At 40.7% G+C, this 19800-nt stretch overlaps 2 protein-coding genes across 2 annotated transcripts in view; one reads left to right on the plus strand and one right to left on the minus strand.

The window, feature by feature from the left end:
* LOC306761476 (E3 SUMO-protein ligase ZBED1-like) overlaps positions 1-14644 on the minus strand; it is a gene marked incomplete at its 3' end in the record, with an annotated part of 25917 nt that extends 11273 nt beyond the window's left edge. The window contains exons 1-3 of the mRNA XM_079247663.1: positions 14091-14644; positions 13812-13968; positions 13402-13620 (exon numbers count right to left, since the gene is read on the minus strand). Of these exons, the coding sequence (XP_079103789.1) occupies positions 13402-13620; positions 13812-13968; positions 14091-14629 (915 nt within the window). The 5' untranslated portion in view covers positions 14630-14644. The remainder of the gene's footprint in view (positions 1-13401; positions 13621-13811; positions 13969-14090) is intronic.
* The window catches only part of cadm1a (cell adhesion molecule 1a), a 486946-nt gene that overhangs the window by 11537 nt on the left and 455609 nt on the right, over positions 1-19800 (plus strand). The gene's annotated exons all lie outside the window — the stretch shown is intronic.

Genomic DNA, 19800 nt, shown 5'->3' on the forward strand with positions numbered 1-19800 from the left:
GAACTGGAACTTGGATTGAGCTCCTTCTTACTGACTAAACATATGTTGTATTTATTTTTTCTGGTACATTAGAAGTATAAACAACCCTCAGATTTGTTGTCATGTTATTAGGGCTGGGCGATATATCGAGTATACTCGAGATATCGTGGCTAGTCCCCTGTGCGATATAGAAAATGTCTATATTTGTCATATTGGAGTATCCTGTTGTCACGCAGGTGTTTTTAGCTGTGGGCGGGGTTTCCTCCCTCCTCCTCGACTCTGCACCGCTTTGCACAGAGAGTTAAAGCAAGCGCACCTCGTTACGTACATAACGTGAGCTACGTGCTACGTCATGAGAGGCAGCGTGGAGACACTTTCTCGCTAAATCTGGCGACTTTTTTTGTGAAAAGCGACAAATCTAGCGACTTTTACAGGAGTGATTGGAGACTTTCCTGGTGTTTTGGCGACTGACTTTAAAGCGCATATTGTAAAGTTATTGTCAGAAGGAGAGTCTCTCCCCGTCCTAAAGCACTCAGTCGCTCCGGCTGCAGCTGCAGCCAGTCAGAGGAGCAGAGAGGACACCTGCACGACTCCACCTACAGTCACAATGAACAGCCAAATCCGCCACGGATCCCGCTCTGGATTACAGAGTGGGACGTAAATTACAACGTTTTTCACGTCACGCAAAAATAATTAAGTCTATTTGATTACATTCACAGCCTCTGTCGCTTACTCACCTCATCCACTGTGTGTGACACAAGCATATTTATCTAGCTCCTCATGTCTCTAGAAAGTACAGAAAGGAGTGGGGATCAAATCCTGAATTAAAAGCTGGCTGAAGCCGTTTATTGGAGACGATACGAGGACATTCTGCCTGGATTATAAGACTGATTCCTACGCTAAACTCTGCGTTAAAAAGAAATACACGACAAGTCAAAAACGTATCCATAAAGCAAAGCCTTATAATAGTTCATATGAAAAGTCCCCCCTAGAGCACCTATTTTCATACGTTGCATTTATTACATCATGCAAAGTCACTTTATTTTGTTTTAAAATGACATGTTTCTGCCGCTGCTTTAACTGTTCAATAAATGCGGTTTTGATCAGTTTGCTTCGTTACAATTTCATCCTTTTGGCATGAATGTTTAAAATCAGCATATCTTAATGCAGTCGGAACAATTATGTTTTAATGGAGACACAAAATCATCTTACTGATGTGACTGTATGCACCAAAGCATTCATTCAAGGCTGAGGTAAATATCGAGATATATATCGTATATCGTGACATGGCATAAAAATATCGGGATATTACTAAAAGGTCATATCGCCCAGCCCTAATTCAAGCCTGAAAATACAAGTCCGTTTCAAACACCTGCTCAAGAACCGTTCAGATTTCTCTAATTGCTAACCAATCACAAAGCTAACTGGTGAATGTTCTGTGTGGTTGTCGCCAGTTTCTTGTCTGTGCTGCTGCTTTCTTAGCCAGGACACCTGTGTAACACAGATTTTTAGTCGGTTTATCCATTGCTTTCTAAAGGTAAAACAGTTTGTGGATAAACTTTGAATGAGACATGTTTTTGCATCTCCAGAAAGAACTTTCAGTATCCATGAAAGAGTTTTGCCTAAAATATATTCTTGTCATAGTTCGACCCATGGTGCTTCATATTCATAGACTGTATACAAAAGATGGACGTAGCCTGGTGACGTCACGGAGGCTTTTTCTGAAGAGCTGAATTAAAGCTGCACAGTTCCTACCATCGCCATCTTTGCAAGGGCATGCGTGTCGTCTCGCCCGGAAAATACAAATATGGGCAAAGAGGTGGAGCTGAGAGGGGGGCTGTGAGCGTCATGGTGGATGATTGACATCGAGCGAACTCCGAGCTGCCTGTAGCTAAGAGCTAACCGAGCTAATCCGGAGCTAAGAGGCGCTAACCAGCTAACGGAGGTAAGCGGGCTAAAGTTGTTGACCGGCTAAAAACTGCGGTTGTTCTACGTTCTTCTTAATTGAAGCGGGAGATTGGGTAACTGTCAATCAAAAGGCATGTCCCTAATTTGACTGAATTTCGAGATAAAATTCATTCTAAATGGGGGAGTTAGAAAAAAAAATTCCCTCCTCCCACAGTTGTTGTGAAGGTAAACCTGACCTATTAAACCGAAAATATCTTTTTGAACCAGGCTGTAAACATGTTTATTCCTGCTGTAAACATGTTTATTTCTTCTGTGAAGTTGGTCTTTTTAACATGGGAGTCTATGGGGTTTTGCTCTGTTTTGGAGCCCCAGTAATAAATACCTCTTCCACATTATTCACTTTTTCAAAAAAATTTTAATCAGGCTGATAATGTGCCGTGTCACACTGTGGACAAACATCCACGTCTTCCTACTTAACGCATCTGTTTATTTTAACATGACTGACCACAAGCAGAATGGATCTTGTCAGTTTACATACAAATACTTGGACAGTTCATGATTCAAACCTGTGAAATGGGAAACAATACGCCTGCCTACTGCCGCCTACGTACCCACTTAGCATCTCAGTCACTGTATATCCTCCATGTCCACTCTGACCCATTAAACAGCTCGAGCGTAGGATGCTACTTTGCTCCACATGCATTATTTTACCTCCTACACCACAAGGGCTGGCTAATAATTGTCCCCTACGACTCCCAGATCTTTCTGCAAGTTGTAGAATATCGTTAAAACTCCTGCAAAAGGCTCTTATGATTAAAGCCATTCAGAAACATTTTATTGTATCATTTAAATACACTTTACATGATACAGTTGGTGCAACTAAAGCTTCATAAAGCAAGCTTTCCTTTTTAATAACTTTAAGTGCACATCATCATAGCTGTCCTATTTTCATTTATCCTTGAGCTAACATAAAATCTGACACAGAAATTCCAGCTCTAACACCCAATCTCTGTTTAAAATGAACATTTTTCCTTTGTCACACTTGCAGCCTTGGTTGCATGAAAGCCACAGCAGCGTCAGGTAATTTCAACCATTAAGCTTGATAATTCCCTCCTACTGGGAGCAAGGGGTTGAATGGAAGCAATATTTTAAAAAGCTGCCTAATTAATCACAAACAAATCATGAATCAATTCCCAACAGAGCAACAGAATGTGAAGCTGTAAACATTTGTCAAGAGTGGTAATCACACACTGCAATGTACATCTATTCCACTTTGTTGAGAATGACTACTGTTCATATCACCGGGTTTTTTCACCAAGTGTTCCAGTCAGCTGGAACTTCATATGTGAGCCAACATGTGACTGTAAATGTGTGTTGCTCGGCTATGAGCTCATTTACTACAATCTACTCAAGGTTAATGCAGTTTCTGCTCCAAAATGGCTTTTATTACTGTTGAATGAATTTGATGTCACTTGGCAACTAGTTGGTGCCAGTTATTCCACTATAAAAATGAAATGTAATACAACCTTCAGGCTTTTCATTTGTTAGTCAGGAAAATGCTAAAGAAAAGAATGAAAGTGTAAAAGTAGCAGAGTGACAGCACATCAGACAATGAAAAAAATCCATTCATTGCCTGATCTGTGGTCCACAGATGGTGCTGCCTCAATCTCCTTTCTGTTTTTTCAGGCTAATGTGCTGAAAGATGACAAGGGAGGGCCATTTCCGAGCAAAAAATAGCAAAGGCTGGGTGTAACGGCCATGTCACTCTGCCTTCTATGTTGTCAAATTAATGTTTGGAGAAATGACAACTGGGGGTCATTTCAGAGGAGAAATGGCCGTTGTTGTGGACTGTGACAGTGGGTCCGGCAGCACAGCTGAATTTTCAAGATTTGAATTCACTTCATTCATTTAAACAGAAAGCAGAGCAGCAGGCTTGCCGTGTAGCTCTGAACCAAATCCCCATTAATCATGTGAGGCCACATAAATAATTTAAAGCAGCGAGCGCGCCTCCGCACTCTGAAAATGCCAGATATTATTTGGGCATTCATGCAACACGATGTGGATGAACATTCAGTAAAAGGAACATGTTCTCCTGAAAGTTTTAAGATGGAAGGCGTGGTTTGTTGTGGTCTGTGACTTGAGAGATGTCACTGTTGGAAACTCGTAATGTCCCGGCTCATCAGACTTCTCTTGTCTTTTATATTTAATTCACTGTTTTAAATGATTGATTGTGCAGAAAGGGACTCGGTAGTGAGCGTGAGTGGACCTTGGAGTTTATGATTGTTTAAATTAAGAATTACAGTGACGACTTATTAAACTTATTTGAACTCTTTCTTTGGTTACGCTTAATTCTTTAAAGCTGGGCGCAGTAGAGGATGAAATTATATAAAGGCTGAATTTCTGACTTAGTGATGACTCGTCTCTTAACACATGAAATCCTGGCTTATATTCTGCCCTCTGTTCACTGTGGCTGGTTTTTGCATCTGGTTTGTTGGGTTGATTAAACCCTAGCACTGCCATGTTTCTCATATTAACTTTTTTTTTTTTTTTTTTTTTTTTACAGTGTTAGTGTTTTGTTTTTAGCTTATTTTGTATGTAGCTTGGTGGCTTATGATCATCTCAGCTGGGTCAAATGGTTTAACAGGTTGTCTGCAGTTCAGTTTTATAACAAGTTATATAGTGTAAATTTGGTCCATGAATAACTTTGCTTTGGTTTTTTTAACCACTCGGGGATCCAGCCGTTTTCACTTTTAATCCATCTCTCAACACTGCTACTGATCGGATGAACGATCAGCAAACCAATAAGGCAGATCAAACATTGGGACATATTTAAGACATATTATGTGTTTTAGCTTCATTTTAACAACCAAAATGGATTTTTTCCTTGAAGATTTAACTCTGAAACGACAATAAAGGAGACTATACCAGCCTAATTATCATATTTAAGTTGTGAAGTGACTGAGTTTGAGACTGAAGAAGAAGAAATTCGTTAATGTGATGTGTAAATTTAGTATGCAGAGGATGTTTCACACTGTAGTTGTTTAAAGAGCAGATTATGTTTCATGTAAATGTCTGAGCTCAGGAAGAATGTTTCACTTAGATGTCTTAGCTGACAAGTTAAATTTGCATGTGATATCGCCTCATATTGATTGCTGGATCAAACACTGATCAATCTTATCGTGGGAAAATTGAAGCTGTTGAATCTTTGGTTGCTGAATCGATATAAAGGTGATTTTTCTCCTTTATGTGTTCGACACACAACTCTGGTGAATGATGTTCCAGAAGATTCTTTCACTGTAATGACGACCTGATGATGGTGCTTCATGGTGTTTTGGCGCCCACTGGCCCTCCAGACGGTGCGGCAGGTTGCTCAAAGTCTCTTTTTATAACTTCTTTCTTTGTATTTGCTGGTCCTTCCAAGAAGTACGTTTGGTCTTTTTAACCAGCCATTCCCACTTTCTGTTTATCATTCAAACTGGTTCTTCTTTGTTTGGACGCCATCAGGAATCCAGTAATGCATCTTTTTATTTATTCTGGATGATTTTACCTGGTAAAGACCAGAAATGTTGTTGTTGTTATCTGGGACAGTCAGATCCATATCTGTGTATATGTGTGTATATGTCGCACACAGCAGTGTGTATATGTCGCACACAGCGGCGCGCACAGCGGCGTGTACAGCGGCGCGTACATGACGCACACAGCAGTGTACAACATTCCAACATAACATTCCAAATAAAAACATCCTGATGCTGGAATTTACAGCTTTCCTGTTAATTCAGCATCAGGACTGAAACCGGTGCTTGACACCAGTTTTTAAAGACCAGTCGGCTCCTGATAACTGTCAGACAGACCAGTGTGTGGCCATTCTTAGCTCCTTCTCCCCACATCCTACTTAATTCCACACATTCCTCTTTCTCAACAAGATTGCTCTAATCAAATTCTTCCCAGGGCCTGAGAGCAGACTTCTTTGTTTGGCTGCCTGCTATGTACACTGCACTGGCCTCATCTTTCAGCTAAAATATAGAAAGTGAGCCGCATAACACATTGATGAATACTGATTAATTTATTTAGTCAACCCCCATAGAATGGGCGTCTCAGACACATGCCAGCGTTCATTCAAAATTCAGAACAATTCACTGCGCCCCTGGCAATTTAGTCTTTTAATTAGAGCCTGTCATCTTGACAGGACTTTGAGTCTAGAAGCATACGGTTGTTCAACTTTCATAAAAATCTCAGATCTGTTGGTTTTGATTGCTTTATAAAGCTGGAGAGTATCCACACAGACTGAAGCTGCTGAGCCAAGACCTCGTTAGTGAAAGCTCCCACCTCCTATATGGTTCCTGAGCTGCAGCCAAACAGTAATTTGGGATGGATTAGAAACACATTTCTGTCTTAACTGAATCAGCAGCTTAAGACAGTTAAACAGGCTTTGTTTAACGGAAGTTGGTGGGTACCTCCTCATAAAGAAGGTATTTATGGTAAAGTTTGACCTTTAGGTTCATGGTAGGGCTGCTCGATTATGGCAAGATTATAATCACGATTATTTTGACTGAAATTGAGATCTCCATTATTTAACACGATTATCTTTAACAATATGAATGTAGTTAACATTAAACAGTGGCTTTTCAACAATGTCTTTAGGATTCCACAAATTTTATAAAACAAACATGAAGCTTTTTCTTGACAAAGTGCAAATACTGATGTAAACTGAACAGATAAATAAAAGTGAGGATCAAACAACGCTGCGCGTCATGATGTTGACTCGGCGTCGGGCATTATAACCGTCTAACGCACGGTTACGAGTTGTTTGATCCGCTTATGCCATCATGGTTCCACACAGGAAACGTTTTATAACAAATTTGTCTTTCTTTTTTACAACATTTGCTAAATATACTAAATTATATATACTATTTCATGTTGGCCTGGATGTAGTTTTATACCAAACAACCACTGTCAGGCTGCAGCGCGTTTCTCTCATTCACCTGTTAAAAGACGGCTGATCTGAACCAGCTGGTTAATGCGTTGCTATGGTAACGCCCCGTAACGGAGGGATATTACAGTGTTTAACTGGCCGAACTATGTATAGGAAAATAATGCAGCCAGTTGTCAGTGACAATGGTATAAACTATGTTTAGGTGAACTTCCACAACCTACTGCAGTTATTCTACATTGACCTGCAGCCGGAGCCGACTGAGACTGGCCGCCTGGGAGTGCTTTAGGACGGGAGAGGCTCCCGCTGCTCCTTCCTTACAGTAACTGCAGAACAATATGTGCCTTCAAGTCAGTCGCCACAACACCAGAAAAGTCTCTAATAACTCCAGTAAAAGCTGCTATTTGTCGCTTTTAACAAAAAAGTCTCCAGATTTAGCGAGAAAGTCTCCAAGTTGGCAACAGTGTCTGAATGAAAGCAAAGCGGCTGTGGGAGGAGTTTACAGCACAGCGCTGCAACGCCAGAGACGCTCGATTAGCAGCTGAAGACAGCAGGAGAGGAAACTGCAGAGAGAAAAATAATCACACCCTTTTATTTTTATGATCGTTGAAAACCCAGATCGTACTGAGATTAAAATCCGATTAATCGCCCAGACCGAGTTCATGGTTAAACAGGTTTTATAACTACTCGATGCTTCCTGTATCACAAGCTATATTATGACTGTCACTTTACCTCTGATTATCTCACTTTGTCTCTGCCTGCACGCTTTCCCTGCTGCAACACACCTGACTCACTTTAACAGCTTGATAGCAAATTTGTGCAGAGCTTGTCAGAGATCCATTCATCTGAATCAGGTGTGTTGCAGCAGGAAAACATCTAAAACCTGCAAAACGGGGAACCTTGAAGCCCAGAACGTTGTTTCACACACACACATACAGTGGGGCTCCAAAGTTTGGGCACCCCTGGTAAAAATTAATTTTAATGTGCAAATGAGGAGCTTTAAAAAGATGGAAAATCTCGAAAAGGCATCAAAGTACAGTTTAGACATTCTTATAACATGTCAAAAAAAAAGTTACATCCTATTTCCATCATTTAAACCTTCAAAATAACAGAAAACAAAATATAGCGTCTGTAAAAGTTTGGGCATCCTGTAGAGTTAGTACCTTGTATGCCCCCAATTTGACAACAGAGACCTGACAGTGTCCTGGATTGTTTACAGTTAGTGTCTGGAAAGACCAGGTCATGTCAATCTCAAAGGTTTTAAATGCTCAGACTCATCTGACCTTACCTCAACAATCGGCACCATGGGTTCCTCTAAGCAGCTGTCAAGAACACTGAAACTGAAAATAGTTGATGCTCACAAAGCAGGAGAAGGGTGTAAGAAAATAGCAAAGCGTTTTCAGACGCTAATATCCTCTGTTCCGAATGTAATCAAGAAATGGCAGTCATTGGGAACGGTGGAAGTTAAAGCAAAATCTGGAAGACCAAGAAAAATATCAGACAGAACAGCTCGCAAGATTGTAAGAAAAGGAAGTCAAAACCCAAGTTTGACTGCACGATCCCTCCAGGAAGATCTGGCTGATACTGGAGTCATGGTGCACCATTCCACTATAAAGAGGTACTTGTACAAATATGGCATTCATGGAAGAGTCATCAGAAGGAAACTTCTTTTACATCCTTACCACAAAAATTTGCATTTGAAGTTTGCAAAGGAACATATAGACAAGCCTGATGCTTTTTGGAAACAAGTTCTGTGGATTGATGAGGTTAAAATTGAACTTTTTGGCCGGAATGAGCACAGGTACGTTTGGAGAAGAAAGGGCACATAATTTAATGAAAAGAACCTCTATCTAACTGTTAAGCATGGGGGTGGATCAATCATGCTTTGGGGTTGTATTGCAGCCAGTGGCACAGGGAACGTCACGAGAAGGAAAAATGGATTCAATGGGATTTGAGCAAATTTTGGATGCTAACCTAATGCCATCTGTGAAAAAGAGAGGATGAGAGGATGGCTTCTACAAATGGATAATGATCCTAAAAACACCTCAAAATCCAGAGTGGATTACATCAAGAGGCATGAACTGAAGGTTTTGCCATGGCCTTCACAATCTCCTGACCTCAACATAATTGAAAGTCTATGGATAGACCTTAAAAGAGCAGTGTGTCACCGATGGCCCAGAAATCTCAAAGATCTGGAAGACTTTTGCACGAAAGAATGGGTGAAGATACCTCAAACAAGATTCGAAAGACTATTGGCTGGCTATAAAAAGTGTTTACAAGCTGTCATACTTGCCAAACGGGGGAATAGAAGGCACTAACTATGCAGGGTGCCCAAACTTTTGCAGAGGCCATTTTTTGTTTACTGTTATTTTAAAAGTTAAAATGATGGAAATAAGATCGAACTTCTTTTGACGTGTTATAAGAATCTAATCTGTAATTTGACACCTTTTGGAGATGTTCCATCTTTTGTTAGCTTCTTTTTGGCACATTAAAATAAATTTTTACCAGGGGTGCCCAAACTTTGGAGCCCCACTGTATGTATGTGTGTGTGTGTGTGTGTGTGTGTGTGTGTGTGTGTGTGTGTGTGTGTGTGTGTGTGTGTATATGTATGTATGTATGTATGTATGTATATATATATATATATATATATATATATATATATATATATATATATATATATATATAATACTATATATATATATATAATACAATATATGTGTGTGTATGTATGTGTGCTGTATGTATAATTGAATATATTAGAGTGACAGAGAAGGAAAGCAGTGATTTTTTTCCACGAACCACCTTTTGTCTTGCTCCCTTTGTAAATAACCAGCATTAGAAAACATTTGGTTAAAGTTTCTAGTGTTTGCTTTGGTTTGAGCTGGTCTGAATATTTTTACTAAATCTATTATTTCCTGTTAAAGGTTACTTTATAGTTCCTTTTTATCGATTGACATGGAAGTATTTGTATTTTAAATATAAGTTAATATGTTCAGAAGAGAAAATACCTCCTGCTTCCTTCCCAACGCAGCACGGTCCCTCATTGCAGTCTTCCTCAGAAGTTTTGTTTTATTAAAGTTCCTGCCTGTATGGCAGCACAATGAGAGCCCCTCAGAGACGAGGGGATTACGGTGCGCCCATGCGGGCTCGTCTTTGAGCATAATCAGTCAGGCCGTGGAGAGGCAGCCTGGTAATTTTCTCTGCTCGCGCTACCATCACTGTAGCATGATGATGTTCTTGGATGGAATAAATAGTGCACTTAGACACAGCTCGCCGTGCTGTTTTCAATATGTGCCTGTTTTTGCTTGCACATGCATAGCTTGCAGCTTTCAGCAACAGCAGGGGTCGTCATGGCGACATAAAGCATAAAGATGTGCTTGGTTTTATGCAAAAGGAGAGGCACTAGGTGCAACTAGGAATTAGAATCCACGTCAAAGTGAATAAGTGGATGAATAAATACCTTTTTATATATGCGTGTGTGTGGCATGCAGCACGTTATACATTAAGCACCGTTACTGTGTGAAAAAATCTTCGTCTTATCTCCTCTACAGTCTTACTGCATGTTTGATTTTCACACTGGAACAGATGATGGATCTGCTGCATATCCCACTGAACATCAACACTGCAGCTTGTAGCAGCCTCACCATATGCTTTGGTTTCACTGGCACTACTCTCCATCTCAGCTCCTTCAAGAGGCCAATTTACCACCAAAATACAGTAGAGCCAACTCCAAAACGGGCTGCAAAGCTTTGGGAAAAGAGACTTAGAGTGCTACTAACCTATTCAGCTGTGCTGAGCTGAAATCCAAGCTGGAAGCTGCAGTGTGTGTTCCATGCTTGGTGCAGGTGTTCTCGTTGGGACTGTGTTGCCTTACACTCAGTAAACATGAAGAAATGTCTTGACATCTCCACAAACAGCTGCCAAACCTCCTGAGATCATCTGAAGAGCTTTTAATAATGCAGAAATCACGATGGATCCTGTCAGCGTCACCGTAAAGCTTCTGGTCCCCTGGTTAAAATCTATTAATGATGGCTTCTCCACTGCTGCCAGATGCCGGCTCATCATTTGGGTTTTGAGTTTGCAGTTTCTCTCCGCAGCAGCACAGTGAAACAGTTTGACACACATTCATGCCCTGAAACACTAAAACCACGGTGACTTGCGTTTTACACATGATTGGGATGATGAAGATGACATTTCAGCGCAGCAGGCTGAATCATGAGCTGCTTTAACAGCCCCCACTCTGCCGGGAAGCCGGGCTTCAGTATTTCTGACCCCGGCTGCAGGGAATTGCTCCCATTCAGTCACAGGAGCATTAAAGAAGTCGCCACTGATGTTGCATGATAAGCTCTGCTTTTCTTTCACTGCTCCAGTTCATGCCAAAGCTATTGGATTCAGCATAAAGATTTCCCTTCACCGGAGCCAAGGTGCCTCCTCTAATCATGATAAATAACCTCAGACTCAACAACTGTAGGCAGACAGATGTTTACACCTATTTTTATTTCAATAAAAAGAGAGTTCTTCTTTCAGATTTAGTCTCCAACAAACCAGGACTGCAGCTTGAGGTCAAACTAACCGAAGCACAGCCTGCAGATTGTAAATAAAACATTAGCAAGATGTTGTGAAAGCAGCATAAACAAAGAAGATCATCAGTGACCCACTCTGATGGCGAACAAAGCTAACCTTTTAGCCCCCTAGCTCTGCCAACACATGAGAAACACTGAGCTTTCTGATGCGATACCGTTAGCATGGTGCTAGCTGCTGTCTCTAGTTTTACTGTCAGCTGGTTCGGTGCTGCTGACAGAAAGACAAAATAGTGAAGGGAGGCTGTTCCACATGCAGTCCTGCACAGCGTAAAATACTGTAAATGGTTGGAAAGGAAGCTGCTTTCCACCAGACGAAGCCTGCATGCATGGAGACGGTTTCAGCAGATCTTTTCTCCTCGATGCTCCTCCTTCTCACACAGTGATGTGTTATTTGTGCTCAGCTTGGGGAGTTTAGTGTGTCCCTGTAGAGCAGGCGGAGCACCGCACCGTTCCTGGAGATTAGAGGCTGGTCAGCCTGCAGAACCAGTACAATTCGTCCTCCCAGGGAAACGATTGATCATGCATTGATCAGATCAATATGGGCTGAAGATGCAGCAGAGTTCTGACGATGGCGCTCTACTCGCATCCACGCCTGATGATGCCTTAATGTGATCATTGTAGCAGTCAGTGTTAAAATTACTCTATTTTTCTGAGACAGATTTTTAACTCCGCCAAGGAGGTCGTGTTTTTACCGCCGTTTATCTGTTTGTTTTTGTTCAGGATAACTTCAAAAGTTCTGGACAGATTTTTATGACCTTTTTTGAAATGTGAAAATGAAGAACTGATTTAATTTTGGTGGTGATCCGAATCACCGTTTGGATCCAGGAAACTTTAAAGGCCTTGGTGGAGGTAAACCTTTTCCAGCCATGGTTCGCCACATCTGCTGCCGTCTGTCAGTGTGAAACGTCAGAGCAGATCTGGGCAGATATGTTGAAAATTAGGGCTGGGTATCGATTCAAATTTTCAAAATCGATTCGATTCGATTCATGAGGGCCCAAATCGATTCGATTCACGATTCACGATTCGATTCACGATTCGCAATTCAGAATGATTGATTTTTTACTTGCATATGGAAAACATTCCCAGAAAAAAACAATGCTGCAAATAGTAGAAACTTCTAGCTTTAACTTGGTGCCTTAGTAAAAATAGGAATATTTACATTAATAATTGCACCCAGTGCAGTTACTTGAATCATGTATGCTTTATTGAACATGACCTGACCAAAAACAATAGTTATCAAATTTATTCCAACCACAGGGCAGGCTGTGTAAATAAAGTAGCAAAAATGCACTGTAAACTAATAGCTTTCACATTCCTTTCACAGGCACACAAAGTTTTTTGTGCAAATGTTCCAGTGGCTGCAAAACAAAAGTAACTTTATCATAAGAAATACAACCACACAAATAAATAATAGTAATTATAAGGAAACAAACTGAATTTAAAATATTCTGAATTGTTTAAAGTGCAACAATAAGTCAGGTCTTTTGTAAATGTAACAAAAAAGACACAAAAAACATTTAGGCCTTCAAGTAAAATTCTATATTGCCTTTAAAGATTTTTTTATCCTGAACTCTGAACTCCCTCTTGTCTTATTTTGGTCATCACTGCATTGACACAATCAAAAATCAAACAGTGTACAAAATATATTTGGAAAAAGCTATTGCATATAGCAAACATGTTTAAGAAAAACTTGTAAACTTTGTGGCATGGAACTCAAACTGTCCATGAAACTTAAACCTTCCACATGTGTATGCTTTCTCAATTAATCTTGAGTACTTCAAGATTTTTTTGCAAGAAAAGTAGTTGATCTACATGCTGTGAAGTGAGGCAGCTCCTTTTTGCTGTAACAATATCGCCAGCAGTTGAGAACACTCTTTCGGATGGGACACTGGTCCCAGGTACACATAGGTACCGCTTTGCTTGACGAGCCAAAAGAGGATATTCCTCAGCATGCATCTTCCACCACTGTAATGGATTTTCAGAAAGTGGAATATGTGGTACTTCCCTGTATTTTTTCACTTCTTCCTGTGCCTTATCAGCAAGAGTTTTGAGTGATGCAGAGTCGTTTGGCTTGTAGGCTGATCCAAGAAGAAACATCAGTGCAGAAGATTTCTTTTGCCTCTTCTGTGGGCAACACTCCTCCTCGGCAGGCTCAAGGGAAGTCTCTTTCTGTTGTACAGGTGGCGTTTCCTCAACTGGGTCACCAACAGCAGATTCTTCCTGTTGAAAGACAAAAAACATTCAGAATAAACTTAATTGTAAAATTAATAAGGTACCCACTGTGGAAGTCAACTGTTAAATATTTCTGCCATAAAATGGTTTATAATTTATATTCAGATACAGGTGTTTAAAAAAGTCATCACTCAAGAGGAACCAATTATTTATACTTCTGTACTTGTCATGTAACTTACATCAGATGTCTCTGACTCCACTTGCTCCCCATCAGCAGCTTCAGTCATCAGTCTGTTGAATGTGTCATCTCGAGCAATATCGGACAGGAAAGGAAGGGTCTTGAAGCGAGGATCTAAAGCTGACGATAAATACAGCTTGTCCTTCATAGTGACATATCTGTAAAAAAATTAAATATATTTAAATTACATATATCTCATAACATTGATAATACAATAATATGTACATTTACATAAATTTATGTACGTATTATACACAGCAAGACAGATATAAAGCCATACCTTGAGCTTAAGTTGTCATATGCAGCAGTCTTGAGTTCTTTTATCACTGTGGAGTCACAAGGTCTACAGGTCATCTGGTCCAGCAGCTGTGCCTGCAGAGGTGCAATGACTGATAGAGTGGGTGTTTTTTCCTCAGACATGACCAGTGTTGCTGCTTTCAGTGGCTGTAGAGCTTTCACCACATCTTCAGCAACTGTTATGTCAGCCTCTGTCAGAGTGCAGAGATCCTTTTCATTCCTGCGTACTTCAGGTGACAGCAGAGCTGCTGAGATTGCTGGTTGCTGCTCCAGAAAACGGTCAAGCATTTCCAGTGAGCTATTCCAGCGTGTCACAACGTCAATGACCAGCTTATGCAGAGGAAGGCCCAGTAACCTTTGCTTGTCTTTAAGCTTGTGACTTGCTGTGGTGCTACGATGAAAAAATGATGCGATGCGCCTTACTCTACCTAGCAGGCGTGCCACTGCGGGGACTTTGAGGGCTGCTTGTGAAGCTAAGTTGAGTATGTGTGCGAAACAGCCGACATGCATAAGGCCCATCATATCCACAGCACGCACAATATTTGCAGCATTGTCCGTTACAAGAGCTGGCTCTTTGTCTGTCAGGTCCCATTCTCCAATTGCTTCAAACAGTAAGTCACGTAAATGACTCGCAGTGTGGCTGGATTCAACAGCTCTAGTCTGGAGAACATGCCACATTAAATTCCACTCGTTGTCTATGTAGTGAGCTGTAATGGTGAGGTATGATTCCGTCGCTCTGGATGTCACAGGTAAGGGCGACTCTAGCTGCTGATTTAAGTGATGTTGCTATGCCTTGTTTCACATCTGTGTACATGTTAGGAATCGTTATTTCACTGAACTGTTTACGTGTGGGTATGACATAGCGTGGTTCCAAAGTCTTCATAAGGCCGCGAAAACCGTCATTTTCAACTGCGTAGTATGGTTGTATGTCCTTGCATATGTATGTGGCGATAGCGTTTGTTATTTTCTGGGCTCGCAGAGAGTTTGCTGCTAACTTTATTTCAAATGCCTTCTCGAGCTGCGTTTGCCTCGGGGCTAAAGCAGACTGTGTTTGTGCCGGGTGGTGTCTTGTTAAATGGTTACGAAGATTTGTTGTGTTTCCACAATACCTCACTTCCATGTAGCAAATCTTGCAAATCGTTTTGCTTTTATCCAGTTCATTATTACTGTCTTCGTGTTTCTTAAAACCGAAAAATTTCCAGACATCTGCCTTCAAGCTTGTTGGCGCTGCTTCCACCACCTCCGCCATGTTTGTTTTGATGCGCAACGCTCGCGTGGTGATGAGATCTCGCGTAGCGCGACAGTCACATGAATGTACGGGGAAAAATACATATTAAAAGGATCGATTATGGGTTTTATGAATCGATATCGGGCTATTAAAAAGAAAATCGATTATAATCGCTGAATCGATTATTTTAACCCAGCCCTATTGAAAATACAACCTTATTTTCTGCTTTGGCCACGTGAGCTCAAGACAAAGAAAAGAAATATATATCCATTGTTTTGTAGTTGATGAAAACAGTTTTAATGTGCATTTTCTCTGTAAAGACGTCAGAAATAAAAAAGTCATGACTGTTTTACTGTACTTATTACAGTACTGACTTCTGCATCACACCTTCTACAGTTTGTTTTGTTGAAGGAATGTTATTATTTTATAGTTACACATGAGTCCCGTCCCTTTGTGTGTTTTCCAGCGTCCTTTATGAAAGATCCATGTTGTTATGTTTAAATCTTTAGTTCTGGCTTGTAAAAAAAACACTGCTTTGTCCCGTGTCAAGCCCAGACTTTGCAGAACCAAATAACTAGCAAAAGTAAGACTTTGTTGACAAGGAAGCTGTGTTTTTGATTTAAAACAAAGCAAAACAAAGAAAATAAACCAAAACAAAACCCAGAAAATGCTTTTCAGATAAATCTTTCCATGTGTGGGCATCCCAAGGAAAGAAATGTGGATATTTCTCATGGTAAAGGCCAGTTGGGACGACGGATGGAGACGCTGCTCTTTGAGCAGCTGCAGTGTTGTTTCAGTGCACATGCACAACATTTTTATGTAAATAAATACAACACAAACAGCAGAGTAGCGCTAAGTGGAATTAAGTACCGAATGAAAACAACATTTCCAAAAAAGAGAAAGAGGAAGAAGAGCGAGCGTGGCATGAAGTACAAGTTGCTTTGGTGGAATAAATGCTGTAAACCTGCAGAGGACGCGGCGTTGGCTGCAGCAGCACCACAGACATGTCGACGTGCGCAGCCAGGTGGTGTTTGTCCTCTGAGAAGCGGACAAATGGCGGGAATCGGAGGAGAAATTATGAGAAGGAAGACCTGAACAGTGAGGCTGAGTCAGACTGTCACGTGTCAAACGTGGTTTTACTTCCTCTCATTAGCATTCTATATTTGTTTTATTTTCCACCTCCTTTATTTGCAAAGTAGAAATCAGGCTGAGGTTGTGTTGCGCGTGACGGAGCTGGTTTGGTTTCCCTAAACCCCCCAGGCAACACTACACATGCATTTATCATCATTTCAGGTCTCCTCATTTGAATTTTCTTTAATAATGGAATATTTTTATGTGTGAGAAAGCTGCTGATTAATCCTGCAGCCAGGTGTTCTTGTGTCCAACGTATTGATTTGACAGTTCAGCAGTTACGTTCATGTATATTCTGATATCGATTAGACTCATCCAATCTCCGTGTTATTGTTTAGCTTCAGGGATTCTGCTCTGTCCTTGTCAGGAGATGAACACTGAGAGGAGCAGGTACCTACAATCACTTTTCTTTTCTCTCCGTTTGCTTTTCTCAATAGTCTGCAAACATGAACATAATTAAAATACACTGAGAATACTAAAAAAAATAAAAATAAAGGGACCACTAAAGTACCACGTTGTAGATCTGAATGAATGAAGTATTTTTTATTAAATACTTTGTTCTTTCCATAGTTGAATGTGCTGACAACAAAGTCACACAAAAATTATCAATGAAAATCAAATGGTTCAACCCATGGAGGTCTGGATTTGGAGTTCTACTCCAAATGAAAGTGGAAAAACTCACTACAGGCTGATCCAACTCGGATGTAATGTCCTTTAAACAAGTCAGAATGAGGCTCAATAGTGTGTGTGGCCTCTGCGTGCCTGTATGACCTCCCTACAACGCCTGGGCATGCTCCTGATGAGGCGACAAATGTTCTCCTAAAATGATCTCCTCCCAGACCTGGATGAAAGCATCTGTCAACTCCTGGACCAACTTGGCGTTGGTGGATGGAGCGAGACATGATGTCCCAGATGTGCTCAACTGGATCCAGGTCTGGGGAACGGGCGGGCCGGTCCATAACATCAATGCCTTCGTGTTGCAGGAACTGCTGTAACACTCAACCCACATGAGGTCTAGCATTGTGTTGCATTAGGAGGAACCCAGGGCCAACCGCACCAGCATATGGTCCCACAAGGGGTCTGATGATCTCATCTCGGTACCTAATGGCAGTCAGGCTACCTCTGGCGAGCACATGGAGAGCTGTGTGGCCCTCCAAAGAAATGCCCCCCCAACACCATTACAACAACGGACAACGTCAGGGTTCTGTTGTGTGGGGGTTAGTCCTGTAGAATAGCTGCTGCCCTCATAATTAGCCATGCTAATGAAGTTGCAGCTTTATTAGCAGACAGCCCGAAGGCGTGGTGCTGATGTGTGTGATGGGCTGACTCTTTTTGTCTCTTTGCACCCCAGACTTTGAACGCTGACCTTGGCGACTCGTTCAGACTGAAGACCGCTCAGTGCTTCTTCTATTGCCTGTCTCTGTCTAACAGAACCAATTAAACTGGTAATTCTTGGTGCTGGTCTGATCTTGTGATAATGACACAAGAAGAATGAAAAGCATGTGTCTCATTCTTTTTCTTTAAAGTGAATCAAGGAAACACAGTGGAGGGAGCAGCTTCTCCAGCTCTGAGGGATTTCTCATCCAGGCCTCAGAGCTTGGATGAGACTCTTAGTCATTTCCCTGTGTTTGTCCAGACTTGTTCATTTCAGCCCGATTCAGGTGGACCACATTGTGCACAGCCGTTGTGCTCATGCACGTCATTTGCCAGATCTTTGTTTTGGATTCTTTAGGCAATGAACTGGAGGCACTGAGTCGCAGCTAAGGAAGGGATTAGGAGGACTCTATTCACGCTTTCTAGAAGGCAGGCTAGTGTGGAAAATGTCAAGGAGGGTGAGGTGATACAACTCTATCTGAATACCTGCTGTTGACCTGTCACCTCAGCGATGTGGAGCTGCACTGAAAGTAGCTCCTCTGGTATTTAGATGAGCTAAATGGTAAATGGGTGAGTGTGCTTTTTTATACATATACATATATATATATATATATATATATATATATATATATATATATATATATATATATATATCAATTTATATAGGCACAGCAGTTTCAGAACAGTTTTACCCAGAGTCATAAGCATAGCAAAGACTGAACCTGCAAACTAAAAAGCATGTTTGAGTGTGTTACATTTCATTATGCTGATCTATTTACTACAAACTACAGTAGTATAGCACATATAATGTTATACTTGTATGAGGACCTCTAAACTGTAGATGCCACATATACAGTTTTTGGGGGACTGGTCAATGTGCTGATGGTTTGTTTTATTTGGTTGTTATAGTGAAGTGGAACATGGGTCTCGTGGATGCAGATGGCAACAGCTTGAGCTGGCAGAGAGAAGAAGGCTGGTAGCCGTAAATGTAGCAGATTTGCTGAGTTGCTTGACTTAAGCATCGGTATTCTACGGTTAAGGGTGTCTTGTTTTATAGCATCCTGTATAGTGTGCGACACGATCAATCACTTTTTATAAATATAGTAACAGATCGGTGTCTTATTATGGAAGTGAACTCATTATACAAATAGACTGAAGCCATCCTTTGCCTCTGTAGTGACCGTGGAAGACGTTAAATAAACTATAGATAGAAATTAGATGGTAATTAATAATTAATATAGATGAGAGACATGCGCACACACGGGTAGATTTTTTTCTAATTATTGCGCATTTTGGTGATGTTCTCTAAGCCACAAATACGAAGTAGGCTAAATACTAATACGAAGTAGGTTAAGCAATATATTTAAATGATAATAATAAAATAGTGTCTTTTTTAATCTACATGTGAGCGTGTCTCCTGGCAGTGCATTTAAATTAAGCAGCAGATATGAGTACATAAGCAGACACCCAACAAACACCAGAATGGGCTCATCGAAAAGACTCGTGCAGCAAAGGAACTCTGTGATGAACTGGCGATGTCTGCTCTTAGTCTATATTGATTGGATGATTGTGGTTTAATTTCAGTGACAGTTCAGAAAGGGGGCTGGGATAATTATAATATAAAAAAAACGTTTTTTACGCGCGTCGTACTTGAACAGAACACCGTTTTTTACGCGCGTCAAAGTGACATAAAACGGCGTTTTTTACACGCGTACATTGAACGCCGGCGTTCAGGAACGGTACAGAACGTCGTATTTTACGGCGTTTATCGAAATGGCGTATTTTACGGCGGTTTAGTCATTAAAAAAACCGTGTATGTGTATATATATATATATATGTATATATAATATGTGTGTATATATATATATCTATATATATATAGATATATATATATATAATATATATGTGTGTGTGTGTGTGTGTGTGTTATATATATATATATATATATATATATATATAT

Source organism: Telmatherina bonti, assembly GCF_933228915.1.
Source record: "Telmatherina bonti genome assembly, chromosome: 10".
Taxonomy (NCBI): Eukaryota; Metazoa; Chordata; class Actinopteri; order Atheriniformes; family Telmatherinidae; genus Telmatherina; species Telmatherina bonti.